Source organism: Ranitomeya variabilis, chromosome 5 (genome assembly GCF_051348905.1).
Source record: "Ranitomeya variabilis isolate aRanVar5 chromosome 5, aRanVar5.hap1, whole genome shotgun sequence".
NCBI classification, from domain to species: domain Eukaryota; kingdom Metazoa; phylum Chordata; class Amphibia; order Anura; family Dendrobatidae; genus Ranitomeya; species Ranitomeya variabilis.
The window spans coordinates 430609858-430627141 of record NC_135236.1 but is presented as its reverse complement, the minus strand read 5'-3'; the positions used below and the strand labels follow the sequence as shown (position 1 = coordinate 430627141).

General features: G+C 40.3%; 1 protein-coding gene across 1 annotated transcript in view; it reads right to left on the bottom strand.

Moving 5' to 3' along the window:
* Positions 1–17284, bottom strand: part of TRHDE (thyrotropin releasing hormone degrading enzyme) — a 1510236-nt gene that overhangs the window by 739725 nt on the left and 753227 nt on the right. The window contains exon 5 of the mRNA XM_077265293.1: positions 11355–11468. Coding sequence (XP_077121408.1) covers positions 11355–11468 — 114 coding nt within the window. The remainder of the gene's footprint in view (positions 1–11354; positions 11469–17284) is intronic.

The window sequence follows — 17284 nt, the reverse complement described above, 5'->3', positions numbered from 1 at the left end:
GATCAAAATAAATGTGTATTATCGCATCCAGATTATGTTATTCATGATGTTTCCTCTGGAGAGGAAGAGAAACGTGCAAACAGCTGGTGTTTGTCATTCTAGACTAATGATGCTGAAGACCTGGAAATGTTCTTGTGCCATTAAGGCAAAGAGATCTCCCGTATAAAACTCATCTTATTTTAATTTTCTCCTGTCATTTTTGGAGTGCTTGCCAGGAATGGCTGACATTTCTCAAACAGGTAAACCAATTCATTTTTTAATGAACATGGAAAAGAAACATTTGGCTTTTTTATGTGTGTTGATGCAGTATATAATGAAGCACTTTATTTTTTAAGTGAACAGTTCAAGAACACATCAACGACAACGTAGAATAGTAAATTGTATTGGAAGGACAAAGAGACATATAAAGAAATGTAGAAAGATACACAACCTGCAATATAACATATGATGTGGTCTGTGTTGCTTTTATCCCTTTTATCTGATAAACTTTACACATAGAGGAATAATAAATTATAGATATGTGTAATGAAGTTATTGAGAATGCATAATCTCTTTTCAACCACTAGTTAAGTTGAATATGTCACATTTTGAAAAATGATCACCATAAGGCAGTGTGCATTGAAATTTGGGAATTATTTTGGAATACTTAATTAAAAACACCATTTGTATCATTTCAATTTAATATTGCAAAGAAAACATATTTTCTATTTCCATTCCATTTTCCGTAAAATGATCTACTCCCTCCACTAAAATTTTTAATTTCATTTACACATATTTTAAAATAAGGAAAAAGTTTCTCAAGTACTAATCTAAGTGTGTAAACTGAGGGCAAGATATTCTTATTGCTACCAAAGATCTAACATTGAAATGCTAAAATTTACATTGTAAAGATCATTGCTAAATAGTGTTGAGCGATACCTTCCGATATTTGAAAGTATCGGTATCGGATTGGATCGGCCGATATCCAAAAAATATCGGATATCGCCGATACCGATACCCGATACCAATACAAGTCAATGGGACACAAATATCGGAACATAATAGGAAGCGATCCTGGATGGTTCCCAAGGTCTGAAGGAGAGGAAACTCTCCTTCAGGCCCTGGGATCCATATTCATGTAAAAAATAAAGAATAAAAATAAAAAATATGGATATACTCACCCCTCTGACGAGCCCTGGCTGTCACCGCTGCAAGCGTCTGCCTCCGCTCCTAAGAATGCAGAGAGTGAAGGACCTTCGATGACGTCGTGGTCATGTGAGCGGTCACATGAGCAGTTACGCGACCAATCACAAGACCGCGACGCCATTGCAGGTCCTAAACTCACTGCATTCTTAGGAACGGAGGCTGCCGGTTGCACCGCTGAGGTCCAGGGTCCGTCGGAGGGGTGAGTATATCCATATTTTTTATTTTTATTCTTCATTTTTTACATGAATATGGATCCCAATCCCGATTCCCGATATCGCAAAAATATCGGAACTCGGTATCGGAATTCTGATACAGCGAATATCGGCCGATACCCGATATTTGCAGTATCGGAATGCTCAACACTATTGCTAAATGCTTCTGTCATAAACTAAATACATTTTCATTTAGTATTAACTAGTGTTGAGCATTCCGATACCACAAGTATCGGGTATCGGCCGATACTTGCCGTATCGGAATTCCGCTACCGAGATCCGATACTTTTGTGGTATCGGGAATCGGTATCGGGATTAATATCAATGTGTAAAATAAAGAATTAAAATAAAAAATAGGGATATACTCACCTCTCCGGCGGCTCCTGGACTTTACCGCCGTAACCGGGAGCCGTTGTACCTAAGAATGCGTGCTTGAAGGGCCTTAGATGAGGTCACTGCGCTCTGATTGGTCCGTAGCGGTCGCGTGACCGCTACGCGACCAATCACAAAGCCGTGACGTCACCTAAAGTCTTTCAAGCACTTGAAAGACCTTAGGTGACGTCACGGCTTTGTGGTTGGTCGCGTAGCGGTCACGCGACCGCTACGGACCAATCAGAGCGCAGTGACCTCTTCTAAGGCCCTTCAAGCACGCATTCTTAGGTACAACGGCTCCCGGTTACGGCGGTAAAGTCCAGGAGCCACCGGAGAGGTGAGTATATCCCTATTTTTTATTTTAATTCTTTATTTTACACATTGATATGGATCCCAGGGCCTGAAGGAGAGTTTCCTCTCCTTCAGACCCTGGGAACCATACAGGATACCGTCGTATACTTGGTGTCCCATTGACTTGTATTGGTATCGGGTATCGGTATCGGATTAGATCCGATACTTTGCCGGTATCGGCCGATACTTTCCGATACCGATACTTTCAAGTATCGGACGGTATCGCTCAACACTAGTATTAACCCCTTAATGACTTGACCCATTTGATTTAAAAGCAAAGTTTATGATAAATTAATTTTCTTAATTTTCTTCATCCTTGAATTTAAAGATATCTTTTTTATCTATCCAATTATATGGCTGCATGAGGGTCTTTATTTTTGCTGGATGAGTTGAATATTTCATAACCACCATTTTGGTGCAAATATACAATATTAATTAACTTTTACTTATGTTTATGTGGAAGAGAATTTAAAAAATTTAGCAATTCCACAATTGCTGTCTGCATTTCTTTTCTTACGACATTTATCTTGCAATAAAAATGTGAAATTAACAGTATTCTACAGGTCAGTATAATGAAGAAGCAGGTCCCTATACTACTGTTGTAGCTGAGCCAATTTTCACTTGGTAGGGTATACCATCTATATTTGAATAGCACTATCTTAGGCTGCATCTTCTCCACATAGCTTATGTTTAATGAGAAATTTAGTATCCCACTGGTTCCCCATTGCCATCTATGTACATTACACATTCTATGCTTATGTGTGAAATATTATTAACTATTAATAGCTCTCTGTATTCTCTTTCAATGAGGCACCTTCTTTAATGTTGTTATTTTAACCTGTTTATTAAATATATTTCAAATAAATTTATATACATGTTTGGGATTTTTTAGTTCACGTCTCAGTTTCTAGGGTTTATGAATTCTTCCCAGTTTATGGTATTATTTCTAGTTTTGAAAGTGCTGTCTTCATTTGTTTTACTTATATTTAAAGTAATATTTATCATATGTATTAAATTCAGTATGAATGCAGCAACACCTAATAAATATAAGTTTTATTTAAAAAAGGAAATTTTTGTCGAGCTGCAACCAGAGGGCCATCATTTTCTAATAATTTTTTTTGTGACAGCTACATAAGGGCAAGTTTTTAAAGGTAGGAGTAGTAGTTTTTTTTATTAATGCTGTTAGGGTACATGTAATGTGTTGACTAACTGGAGGGGTAATAACATAGTAACATAGTTAGTAAGGCCGAAAAAAGACATTTGTCCATCCAGTTCAGCCTATATTCCATCATAATAAATCCCCAGATCTACGTCCTTCTACAGAACCTAATATTTGTATGATACAATATTGTTCTGCTCCAGGAAGACATCCAGGCCTCTCTTGAACCCCTCGACTGAGTTCGCCATCACCACCTCCTCAGGCAAGCAATTCCAGATTCTCACTGCCCTAACAGTAAAGAATCCTCTTCTATGTTGGTGGAAAAACCTTCTCTCCTCCAGACGCAAAGAATGCCCCCTTGTGCCCGTCACCTTCCTTGGTATAAACAGATCCTCAGCGAGATATTTGTATTGTCCCCTTATATACTTATACATGGTTATTAGATCGCCCCTCAGTCGTCTTTTTTCTAGACTAAATAATCCTAATTTCGCTAATCTATCTGGGTATTGTAGTTCTCCCATCCCCTTTATTAATTATGTTGCCCTCCTTTGTACTCTCTCTAGTTCCATTATATCCTTCCTGAGCACCGGTGCTCAAAACTAGACAGAGTACTCCATGTGCGGTCTAACTAGGGATTTGTACAGAGGCAGTATAATGCTCTCATCATGTGTATCCAGACCTCTTTTAATGCACCCCATGATCCTGTTTGCCTTGGCAGCTGCTGCCTGGCACTGGCTGCTCCAGGTAAGTTTATCATTAACTAGGATCCCCAAGTCCTTCTCCCTGTCAGATTTACCCAGTGGTTTCCCTTTCAGTGTGTAATGGTGATATTGATTCCTTCTTCCCATGTGTATAACCTTACATTTATCATTGTTAAACCTCATCTGCCACCTTTCAGCCCAAGTTTCCAACTTATCCAGATCCACCTGTAGCAGAATACTATCTTCTCTTGTATTAACTGCTTTACATAGTTTTGCATCATCTGCAAATATCAATATTTTACTGTGTAAACCTTCTACCAGATCATTAATTAATATGTTGAAGAGAACAGGTCCCAATACCGACACCTGCGGTACCCCACTGGTCACAGCGACCCTGTTAGAGACTATACCATTTATAACCACCCTCTGCTTTCTATCACTAAGCCAGTCACTAACCCATTTACACACATTTTCCCCCAGACCAAGCATTCTCATTTTGTGTACCAACCTCTTGTGCGGCACGGTATCAAACGCTTTGGAAAAATTGAGATATACCACGTCCAATGACTCACCATGGTCCAGCCTAAAGCTTACCTCTTCATAAAAACTGATTACATTGGTTTGACAGGAGCGATTTCTCATAAACCCATGCTGATATGGAGTTAAACAGTTATTCTCATTGAGATAATCCAGAATAACATCCTTCAGAAACCCTTCAAATATTTTACCAACAGTAGAGGTTAGACTTACTGGCCTATAATTTCCAGGTTCACTTTTAGAGCCCTTTTTGAATATTGGCACCACATTTGCTATGCGCCAGTCCTGCAGAACAGACCCCGTCGCTATAGAGTCCCTAAAAATAAGAAATAATGGTTTATCTATTACATAACTTAGTTCTCTTAGTACTCGTGGGTGTATGCCATCCGGACCTGGAGATTTATCTATTTTAATCTTATTTAGCCGGTTTCGCACCTCTTCTTGGGTTAGATTGGTGACCCTTAATATGAGGGTTTTCATTGTTTCTTGGGATTTCACCTAGCATTTCATTTTCCACTGTGAATACCGTGGTAGACTTTATTACAAAATTTTTTAACACATTTAAGTACTTGTTATAATTTAAATTTAATCTACAGGCTGTGACAATTACAGTGGCAACAATTATCTATACACTTTATATCAAACCATAAAAAAATAAAAATAAAATCATTTTGAATCTGGATCAACATGTTAGGCTGTAGGTAGAGCTTTGGGACTTGAACTAGCAATTGTTTGACTGCTTGCATACTACTTGAGAATATTAGTTATTAAAATACCGTATTTTTTGGATTATAAGATGCACTTTTTTCCCCAAAATTTGGGGGGAAAATGTGGGTGCGTCTTATAATGCGAGTGTATCTTACCGGTACCATTGCTGCAGGCCGCAGGCTAGGATGAAGGGGTGCCCGGCTCTGCTACCCAGTGCTCTGCGGGTGTCTCCAGTGCCCAGCGGTGCTGTGGGGGTGTCCGGCGGTGCTACTGCGGATGTCCAGTGATGTTAGGGGAGCGGCACATGCGCAAATAGAGATTTCGGCACTGAGATCTCGGAAGATGAGATTTCAGTGCTGAAATATCATCTCCCGAGATCTCGACGCTCAGATCTCCATCTGCACCCGTGCCGCTCCCACGATGCCCATTTTCCCGGATACCACAGTCAGGAATGCTTCCAGGGGTGATCCCCATGATGTTCCTTTGTCATGTCATTTGAGCAGTGTTTCCATCATTTTCAGACATTTTTAGACCTTAAAAGGACCCCCTGGAAGGATTGCAGTAAAAATACTCGGGTCTCCCAAAGACTTACATCAGGCTCGTTGCTCGGGTCGAGTACCCAAGTATTCCAATTTGCTCGATCCGAGCAACGAGCACCCTAGCATTTTAGTGCCCGCTCATCACTAGTGTTTATGATGCCCATAAAATATTTTTTAAAAATGTACTCCCCATGGGGAAATGTTTGTCAGCCCATGCACTTAGTATATGGGCATTACAAGTCTAGGAAATCTGCTCCTTTACATCTGACCTAGTTTTTAATGAGGCCTTAATCAACGTCTCTTCATTCTCTGCCAAGAGATCACCAAGATTAATGTATTTCATGCTGCTACAGCCTGTCCAATTTTTGGCAAGGGTCTCCATGATGCCCATAAAATATTTTTTGAAAATGTACCTGCCATGAAGAAATGTGTGTCAGCCCATGCACTTAGTGTATGGGTATTACAAGCCTAGGAGACCCGCTACTTTACATTGGTCCTAGTTTTTAATGAGGCCTTCATCAACATCTCATCATTCTCCGCCACTAGGTCACCAGGGTTAACGTGTTCGTTTCTGCTATAGCCAGTTGATTTTTGGGCAAGGGTGTCTATGATGCCCATAAAATATTTCTTAAAATGTACCCCCCATGGGGAAATGTTTGTCAGCCCATGCACTTAGTGTATGGGCATTACAAATCTAGGAGACCAGATCTTTTACATTGGGCCTAGTTTTTCATGAGGCCTTCATCAACGTCTCATTAATTTCTGCTACCAGATCACCAGGATTAACGTGTTCCGTGCTGCTACAACTAGTCCAATTTTTGGCAAGGGTGTCTATTATGCCCATAAAATATTTTTAAAAAATGTACCGCCATGGGGAAATGTTTATCAGCCCATGTACTTAGTGTATGGGCATTACGAGTCTAGGAGACCCGCTTCTTTGTAATGGGTCAGTTTTTTATGAGGCCCTCCTCCATGTTTCTTCCAAGGGGGGATTGTGTTGCGTGCAAATTTGGGTCAAGGCGGCCCTTGCATTCAATGCATAAGGAAACAGTATGGCAGGACCAAATGAAGAATGTGAAGTGGGTTTTCCTTTGGCCATCCAGTACCTGGGTTCAAAGGCTTATTGGGGTGCATATGACTTGTAGCATGGCAGGCCTTGCAGTCAATACATAAAAAACATTATGGGATTACAAAATGACTAATATGAAGTGGATTTTCCTGTGGCCATCCAGTACCTGGGTTCAAAGGATTCTTGGGGGGCATATGACTTGATAGCAGGGCAGGCCTTGCATTCAATGCAACATTTATTCAGGAAGCCCTCCTGTACCTCTCGTGAAAGGGGTATTGGGGTACGTCATAATTCTTGTCAGCCCAGCCCCTCACTGCATAGGCAATACCAGCATTGGAGACTCATTGCTTAATAATGGCCCTTTAAGAATATTAATGGTGCCTGATGTCCCTCTAAAAATAGGCTTTGTGACTTTAACCCCTTTCTGACCTTGGACTTGATAGTACGTCCGAGGTCAGAACCCCCGCTTTGATGTGGGCTCCGGCGGTGAGACCGCATCAAAGCCGGGACATGTCAGCTGTTTTGAACACATGACATGTGACCGCAATAGCGGTGGGTGAAATCGCAATTCACCCGCCGCTATTAACTAGTTAAATGCCGCTGTCAAATGCAGACAGTGGCATTTAACCGGTGCTTCCGGCCGGGAGGCCGGAAATGAGCGCTTCGCTGACCCCGTCACATGATCGGGGGTCAGCGATGCTTCTGCATTGTAACCATAGAGGTCCTTGAGACCTCTATGGTTACTGATCCCCGGTAGCTGTGAGCGCCACCCTGTGGTCGTCGCTCATAGCACACCTGCATTTCTGCTGCATAGCAGCGATCTGATGATCGCTGCTATGTAGCAGAGCCGATCACGTTGTGCCAGCTTCTAGCCTCCTATGGAGGCTATTGAAGCATGGCAAAAGTTAAAAAAAAGTAAAAAAAATGTGAAAAAAAAAAAAAAAAAAAGTTTAAATCACCTCCCTTTCACCCCATTCAAAATAAATCAATAATAAAAGTCGAACCCACACATATTTGGTATCGCCGCGTTCAGAATCGCCTGATCTATCAATAAAATAAAGCATTAAGCTGATCGCTAAACAGCGTAGTGAGAAAAAAAATTGAAATGCCAGAATTATATAGTATGGTATAATTAAAAATGCCAGCTCGGCACACAAAAAAACAAGCCCTCACTTGACCCCAGATCATGAAAAATGGTGACGTAATTTCAGGTCCTCAATGCAGAAATAGGCATCAGGACCTGAAATTACGTCACGGCTTGCTGTGATTGGTCGCGTCGCGGTCACATGGGCGGCACGCAACCAATCACAAGCCGTGACGTAATTTTAAAAATGCGTGCGTCTCCTGCCTCCCGTGACGTCACGGCTTGTGATTGGTCGCGTCGCCCATGTGACTGCGACGCGACCAATCACAAGCCGGAACGTAATTTTAAATTCCTGAATGCCTAGAATTGAGGACCTGAAAATTACATCACGGCTTGCTGTGATTGGTCGCGTCGCGGCCACATGGGCGGCACGCGACCAATCACAAGCCGTGACGTCACGGAAGGAAGTAAAAGCGCGCATTTTAAGCAAAGAACGCTGCCGTTTCCCTCGGTGAGGTCCAGGCTGCGTCGGAGAGGTGAGTATAGCAATATTTTTTATTTTAATTCTTTATTTTACACATTAATATGGATCCCAGGGCCTGAAGGAGAGTTTCCTCTCCTTCAGACCCTGGGAACCATCAGGAATACCGTCCAATACTTGAGTCCCATTGACTTGTATTGGTATCGGGTATCGGTATCGGATTAGATCCGATACTTTGCCGGTATCGGCCGATACTTTCCGATACCGATACTTTCAAGTATCGGACGGTATCGCTCAACACTAATCATGATGTGAAAAATATTCCAATACATTCATCATTAGATTTTAAGGAGATGAATAATAAATAGCTAAGAGCATTATACTCTTTTGAGAACTAGAGTTTAGTTGATATCTTTTTTGTCTTGCATCCTACTGAAATTAAATTTTGAGAAAGGAAAAAGCATTTAAGGATAGCCCTGTATATCTGATAACAAACATTGTTGAGAATATAGCAAATTTAAATGACAGAAAGCAGCTCACAGTACCCTTTAGTTCTTTAAAGCTGTATGTTAGGCACAATATGTGGTCTCAAATACAGTCACGAAACTTTGTTCAATTTTGCTCCCTTGAAAAATTGATCAGTGAAAAACAGGTAGCACATGGATAGCTTCAGTGAGTATTCTGCTTTTTGTATTTCTCAACCCAATAGGCAGAGTCTGATCCCAAAAATGGGAAGAATGGAACACACACTGAGCTTTTTTGGACAAACGGTATCAGGCAATGGTCTCTTGACTTGTATCGGTGGGTAGTCAATTTTTAAAATGCACAGCTCAAGGAGGAGAAAAGTTTTGAAGGAATAAAGTCTATTTTGTAAATATTAGCCTAAATGTTTGGCTTTAAATGTAACCCCTTAATGATTGCCGATACGCCTTTTAATGATGGCAGTTAAGGGACCTTATTGCTCAGGCACTGAGAAAACAGCTTATAGCACCTCCCAGCATTGGAAAATCTATGGGGTCTCAGCTACAGGAGGAGAACATAATTTGGGTCAGTTTTTACTGTCCTCAGTCACGTGATCGCCATTATTCAGTGAATAACTAACACAAAAAAAGTTAGATTATCCATTCATTTCCCTCTCCTCTGATATGATCTAGCATACCAAATGAAAGAGAAATGGGGTTCCCGAGTACTCTTGGTATCTATGCCATCCCCATATCCTCCTACTCCATCCCCCATCCCTCTGCATCATCTTCCCGGAAGAAAATGATAGGCTCATGCGCAGAGATCTGCCGGCCAGTAACTAGCAACAATAGGAGATTTTTACTATTGCTTCATTTTGATCACTGTGATAGACCCTATGACAGTGATCAAAATAAAAAAATAATAAATCAAACTCACATTTGTCACCCTCTTAGATAAAAATAATAAAATAAAAAATTGTATTTTCTTCTATTGTTAGAATAGGTTAGGGTTGGGGATTGGGTTAGAGTAGGGGGTGGGGTTAGGGTTGGGATTAGAGCTAGGGTTAGAGTTGTGTTGGTGTTAGGGTTGTTTTAGTGTTAGGGTTGTGTTGGGGTTTCAGTTGTGGTTACGGTTATGTTTGGGTAACAGTTGTGTTGGGGTTATGGTTGTGGTGTTGGGGTTAGTTTAGTGCTGGGGTTATAGTTGTGGTGTTGGGGTTAGGGTGGTGTTGGGGTTAGCATTCTGTTGGGGTTAGGGTTGTCTTGGGGTTGGGGTTAGGATTGTAGTTAGGGTTAGGGTTGTGTTGGGGTTATGTTTGTGGTTAGGGATTGGGTTGGGATTAGGGTTAGGAGTGAGTTAGGGTTAGGGCTGTGCTAGGGTTAGAGTTAGAATTTGGGGATTTCCACTGTTTAGGCACATTAGGAGTTCTCCAATTGCAACAATTTTGCATTCAATAAGTCAAATGGTGCTCCCTCCCTTCTGAGCCCTGCCATGCACCCAAACAGTGGCCTTTCCCCACATACGGAGTATCTGCACACTCGGGTGAAATTGCACAACAAATTTTGTGATCCATTTTCTCCTGATACATTTGTGAAAATAAAACAGTTTGTGTCTAAAGTAATTTTTTTGTGAAAAAAGTTAAACGCTATTTTTTTTCCTTCCACAATGCTTTAGTTCACGCGAAGCACCTGGAGGGTTAATAAACTTCTTGAATGTGGTATTGAGCACCTTTAGGGGTATTTTTTTTGAATGGTGTAACTTTTAGGTATTTTCTGTCATATTGACCCCCCAAAGTCACTTCAAATGTGAGGTGATCCCAAAAAATGGTTTTGTAAATTTCTATGGAAAAATTAGAAATTGATATTCAATGTTTAACACTTATAACTTCTTAGTAAAAAAATTATGTTGCCAAAGTTGTTCTGTTGTGACGTTGACATGTGGGAAATGTTGTTCATTAACTATTTTGTGTGACATGACTCTCTTGAGTTAAGGGCACAAAAATTAAAAGTTTGAAAATTGCAACATTTTTAAAATTTTTGCCAAATTTCCATTTTTTTCAGGAATAAAAGCAAGTCATATCAAATAAATTTTACCACTATGATGAAGTATAATATGTATGGAAAAAACAATCTTGGAATCAGTTGAATCCATTGAACCATTCCAGAGCTATAACCTCATAAAGTGGCAGTGATCAGAATTGTAAAAATTGGCTTGGTTATTAAGGACTAAATTGGCATAATCACTAAGGAGTTAAATGTGTTTTTGAGTCAGTATTGCTTATTGTTATAAAGGAACATCTAAAAGTCACAGCGTATTATAGCAAATTTAATATGTAAGCTACGTTTTAAAACAATTATATTTTCTGAGAAATTCACAGCAGAGCACATCAAAGAAGACCACTGGGTCTCTTAGATAAAATATATTAGAGATACATAGTTTAATGTGTATTTAATAAACTTGCTGTGTATATTTACAAATCTTATGTGAGCCTTACCATGTTCCATCCAGGATAGAGGTAGTCTGTTCCAACAAACTCAAAGTAATGAGCTAAGCCTTCCTTTAGCCACACATCTTCCCACCATACAGGAGTTACCAGATCTCCAAACCACTGTGAGATAAACAGAATTGAAATCTTTAGATACTCCTGATGTAGAGTTCAATATTTAATGAAACAATATTATGTACAGTGGGGAAGATAAGTATTTGATCTCTTGCTGATTTTGTAAGTTTGCCCACTGACCGAGACATAAACAGTCTATAATTTTTAGAGTTGGTTAAGTTTAACATTGAGAGATAGAATATCAAAAATGAAATCCAAAAAATCAAATTGTATAAATTATATAAATTTATTTGCATTTTACAGCGAGAAATAAATATTTGATCTCCTACCAACCGTTAAGAGTTCTGGCTCCTACAGACCAGTTAGACGCTCCTAATCAATTTGTTACCTGCATTAAAGACAGCTATGGGGAGAACATGTCCCAGTTTGTGATCTTTGTGAAACAGTGCCCCCTTTTTTTTTCTATTCATATTGGTTATTTGTAGAATGTATCTTGACATTTATTAGTGAGATCACGGCTATGAAAATTGCTACATAATCATGAATGCATTTTTCCAGCAACTGTAAGCCCTTTTCTTTTTGCAACATTATTTTTTGCACCTCAGCACTTTAAGATCTTTTTATCAGGGTCAGTATTGGGATAGCCATTAAGGAGTGAGGGTGCCATATCGTTGGAAATCTAGGGTGCCAACCCCCGCTGTGAGGCAGGATCAGAATAGGGGCAATTAAGCATTTTTTTCTTGGCCTTCAAAAACCATATCCTCTAGCCCATAGCTTCCTATGCAAAAATAAGGTATTACATTGTTCTTTCTACCCCTTCTTTATAGGGATTATTAGAGTAGAAGGGATAGCTGACGGTGAGAGGGGGCGCCACTGCCACTAGAAATAGGGTGCCATCCTCTGCTGCTAGGGAGGGTGCAGAAAAGTGGTAGGCCCATAGGGTTAGGCACCCCCTAGGGCTTCTCTCTAATAGATTTTGTTTTTCTTTGGTGATGGTTTTGTGTGCATCAGCTTTTTTAATATAATTAATAAAAAAATACATTTTTTAATATTTGGGGATTTTTCTGTGAACTGCCTTTCAGTCTACAGCTCTGTGAACCCAATACCCCACAACTGATTTGTAACTTTCTGTCAATGTACAATTGACATGGGAATCTTCCAATCAGAGGCGGGAGCAGGGTTATACATGGTTCAGAATTTTGAGCACTGTTAAATCTGCAGCAAATAAAACAATGTATATAACAAAATGATAGCATGCAGATAAGCAATTGACCTATTTCTGAATCAGGGTCTCAGTTCTACATCAATATGCTCTCAGCTTACTTTGATATTACTCTGGTGACAGATTCTCTTTAAGTGATTAGTTAAATACATGTAGAAACAGTTAAATCCATTAAATTAATAAAGACTAGACTAGGTCTCCAAAATGTTTTTAAGTATGTGAACCTTAACTGCAAAGTAGCCTAAGAGAGCAAGTACTGTAGATGGAGAAATAAAAACATATTGTAAGCAGGTAAACCTTAGATTCAATATACAGAGCACTTGTGCCCTACCTATCAAGTAAGAAAGAATGTTTGTAAAAGATGAAATCTTGTTTCCAAGGAATACTTCACATTAGTGCAATATTTGATCATTTGATTTTAGAATGGTCCTTGTGTATATGAGCTACGTTTCAGGTGTAATGCTGGACGTCTAGACATTCTAATGGGACAATTTGTTTAAGAGGATTCTCCAGGGAGACATTTTTTTTTTTATCATTGGTCTTGTAAAAAAAAACCACTTATTGATATACATTAATAAGCCAACGTGGTTCATTGTGACGCAAGAGCCCTCAGTCACATGGTGCAACAATTTGTGCTGCTTCTTCTTTGTTACAATGAAATAACAAAGCCATATCACGGCCTCCTTATGTTCGAGTTTGTCACAAACAATATGTTACGGGGCTAACCTGATTTTAATTTCTAGCTAATTGTGGACATATAATCATTGATTTGCCAATACTGTGTAAGTGCAAAATTATCCGCAGTGCAGGAGAAACACAAGGATTCTTGCCTAAATGAAGTGTATGAGAGAATAAAATATTTGTTTTATGTACCATAATCTATCTATATATATAATTGTCTAAGGGTTTTTCTGTCTGTCTGTCTGTCTGTCCTGGAAATCCTGCGTCTCTGATTGGTCGAGGCCGCCAGGCCTCGACCAATCAGTGATGGGCACAGTATCGACGTAGATGTCATAATGGTTGCCATGGCAATGATGATGTCATAAAGGTAGCCTCGACCAATCAGCGACGGGCACAGTCTGCCGCGAATTCTGGAATTATCATTGTCCATATACTACGGGGACATGCATATTCTAGAATACCCGATGCGTTAGAATCGGGCCACAATCTAGTACATCTATATATATAATTGTCTAAGGGTTTTTCTGTCTGTCTGTCCTGGAAATCCCGCGTCTCTAATTGTTCGAGGCCGCCTGGGCCTCGACCAATCAGCGACGGGCACAGTATCGACGTAGATGTCATAATGGTTGCCATGGCGACGATGATGTCATAAAGGTTGCCTCGACCAATCAGTGACGGGCACAGTCTGCCACGAATTCTGGAATCATCATTGTCCATATACTACGGGGACATGCATATTCTAGAATACCCGATGCGTTAGAATCGGGCCACAATCTAACTTACAGAAATCATCTAACTTGGTAGTCTGCTTTCTGCTTCCTGAGGGTAGGATGAATGTAGATTGGATCATACCCGCTCGGCCGCCCCCATTATGTGAACACAATCTCTCTATATATTTGTCTAAGGGTTTTTCTGTCTGTCTATCTGTCCTGGAAATCCCACGTCTCTGATTGGTCGAGGCCGCCAGGCCTCGACCAATCAGCGACGGGCACAGCATGGCGACGATGATGTCATAAAGGTTGCCTCGACCAATCAGCGACAGGCACAGTCTGCCGCAAATTTGCCTCGACCAATCAGCGACGGGCACAGTATCGACGTAGATGTCATAATGGTTGCCATGGCGACGATGATGTCATATAGGTTGCCTCGACCAATCAGTGATGGGCACAGTCTGCCGTGAATTCTGGAATCATCAGTGTCCATATACTACGGGGACATGCATATTCTAGAATACCCGATGAGTTAGAATCGGGCCACAGTCTAGTCCTTTAATAATTGAGTTAATTTAGTACTTAGGGGAGGAAGTTTCCACTGTTACAGATGGATTTAATGTCGTGTTGGTGACAATGTCCATGGGGGTGAGATCTTTCCAATTTGTTTGATATGCCTATTATAAGTGCTGCATTAAAACCCCTTAAATTCCTAAGAATAAGGTGGGAGATGTATGTCCTATAATATGCCCCAATAAAACTAGGAGCTGCAATAATAAGCAATAAAACCTGGGGATTAACGCTGTTGATAGTGTTGTCCTCATATTCTGTTGCATATTGGTCCTTTTGGACATATGGTCTCAGAAGAGGGCTTCTACATGTGGAAAACATCCAGGCCTAATAGATGGAATGGTTAAGGGTCACACCCACTGAGTGACATGTGTTCTGGACTTAAAAATGCCCGTAATCTGATCAAAAATGTGGAGTGGGTGTTTTTTTGACCAATTGATTTATATGCAATATGCACTAAACGGGCATGAACACAGCATTGGGTCTGTCAAATACTTCTGATCCGTAGAGAGTAGATACACTGACCCTATACCAACAAGATAAAGGGTTGTGGACTGGTGAAGTAATACAGGGTCAGACTATTGAAAATACAGGGGGTTATCTATGAGTGCCCCATAGTATCATGCGCAATCGATAAAGTTTTTATGGTTGTTTGTCCTACGCACCTAGCATGTTTGTTTTTCTTTTTGTTTATTGCATTTATAACTTTTTAAGGATTTGAATAAAGGTTACAATTTAGTCCAATACGCAAATACCCATATTGTTTGGATTTCACCACTGGCTAAACTTAATTTGGTACTTGTCCCAGCAATTTATTTTTTAGGCTTTTTACCTGATTTCTTTCCTGCATGAATGATGACTTAAAATGAGTTTCAAAATGAGAGATAAATAATATAGTATTCTTATAGTAATAATATAATAGTAATAATATTTTAACAATTCTTTGAGCTGTTATTAGACAGTCACGTGGACATTTCTTTAATATATTATGAAGGCACTAATGTAGTTTAAATGGCAGGTCTACTTTATATAGGTTTATATGGAATCATTATATACTATGAATCTAGATGAATACACATTACATTTTCTACCCACAGTAAGCCGGGAATGTTTTATTGGTCATTTAATGAAAAATAAACCCAGCTTGTAAATGAGTCTATTTTTGTTTTAACTATCTTGCTATTAAATTCATTGGAAAACATTACTCTGTATGAAGTTAAGGACTGTATTGTATTGTATGGCTTCTATAGTTTATCAGTTTAAAATAGCAAATATGTATTTTACAAATAGAGAATTCTATCAAAGAAAATAATTAGAAGCTTGGGTCAGTTTGCTGTATTATGTATAATCCACTGTAGGGACCTAATTTCAGAGACTTTTAAGTATAATTTAAACTATCTTTAAATTTTATTTTGTATATAAAAACGTGATAATCACCTGCAATGGTTCATTTCAAAGAGCTCAGTCTACTGAAAAAAAATGGAAGACATGCTGATTGCACAGCGGGGACTCATTCTATTCAGGTTTTGAAGTCTATGATTATGGTTGTTACCTACTAAGAAAAGAGAGCCTTTTGTCCCTCTAGCAACCTTTCTTAACACTAGAAGTCCCGGGAATTTCAAGATTCCCCCCTGAAGTCCTGAGAGAGGGTCAAATGACCCTCAGTCCATATTGACACCTTAATTAGCATCCTTTCATTTGTAAATGTGCTCTTGCCTGAGGAATCTGCAGGGGGGATTATCTAAGATAAGAGTGTGTAAACAGAAGAATGCAAGCTATTCCTGAGTGTGGGGGTTGCTGCTCACAAGAAAGAGATGCTGGCTTCACAGTGCCTTTTTTTGCCTGATCGTTTGCATCCTGTTTTGCAGGGGTTGGTGCAGAGAAGGTACAGTCATCCAGAGAATGGCCCGGGGATCGCCTCTGAACTACAGGCTGGTTCCGAGGCGATCCTTCACAGACGTTCGCCGGCGACATGTCCGCATGTGTCATGTCACCAGTGATGCCCCGGCGATGTGCACGCGCACGTGGTCGCCCGCACATCGCCGGGAATCATCTCCCCGTGTGACGGCCCCATTAGGGCCCAGGAGTGACTCCAAAACCCAGAACAGGTGTCAATCTTGAAAGAAATCTGATCAGGAACTGAAGTGTGTCCCTAACCGAAGAATGTGAGCTGCTCCTGAGTGTCTGCCCACCCCCCCAGCTGCATTGCATTAGCAAATTTGCATGCAGCTTTATGTGCTGTGGGGGAGAAACCTATTTTGTTCAAAGGAAAGAAAATGGAGAGAAGGCACACCATTGAAGAGGCATTGGAACTGATTCTGAGCAACACAAGCCCTTCTGACTCAGATGGAGAAGACATAGTCCTTCAACCGGATTCGGACTCTGAGCTGTCTTCAGGTTAGGCTGGCTTCACACTCCCTTTTTTGCCTGTTCATTTGGATCCTATGTTTTGCAGGGGTTGGTGCAGATAAGGGTCGGTGCGGGGCAGGTGTGGTGCGTGGGCAGTACGCTGCGGTGCAGGGTGGGTGTGGTGCCTGACTATCTTTTTTATTTTGAACCAAAACAAAATGCTTATTTGAAATTATTTATCTTGCAGATGAGGAGACTCCGCCTCTACCAAAAAAGAGAGCTCGGTTGGCGAGTGAGCCGACAGAGACCGCAAAAGATGGCACAGTGTGGCA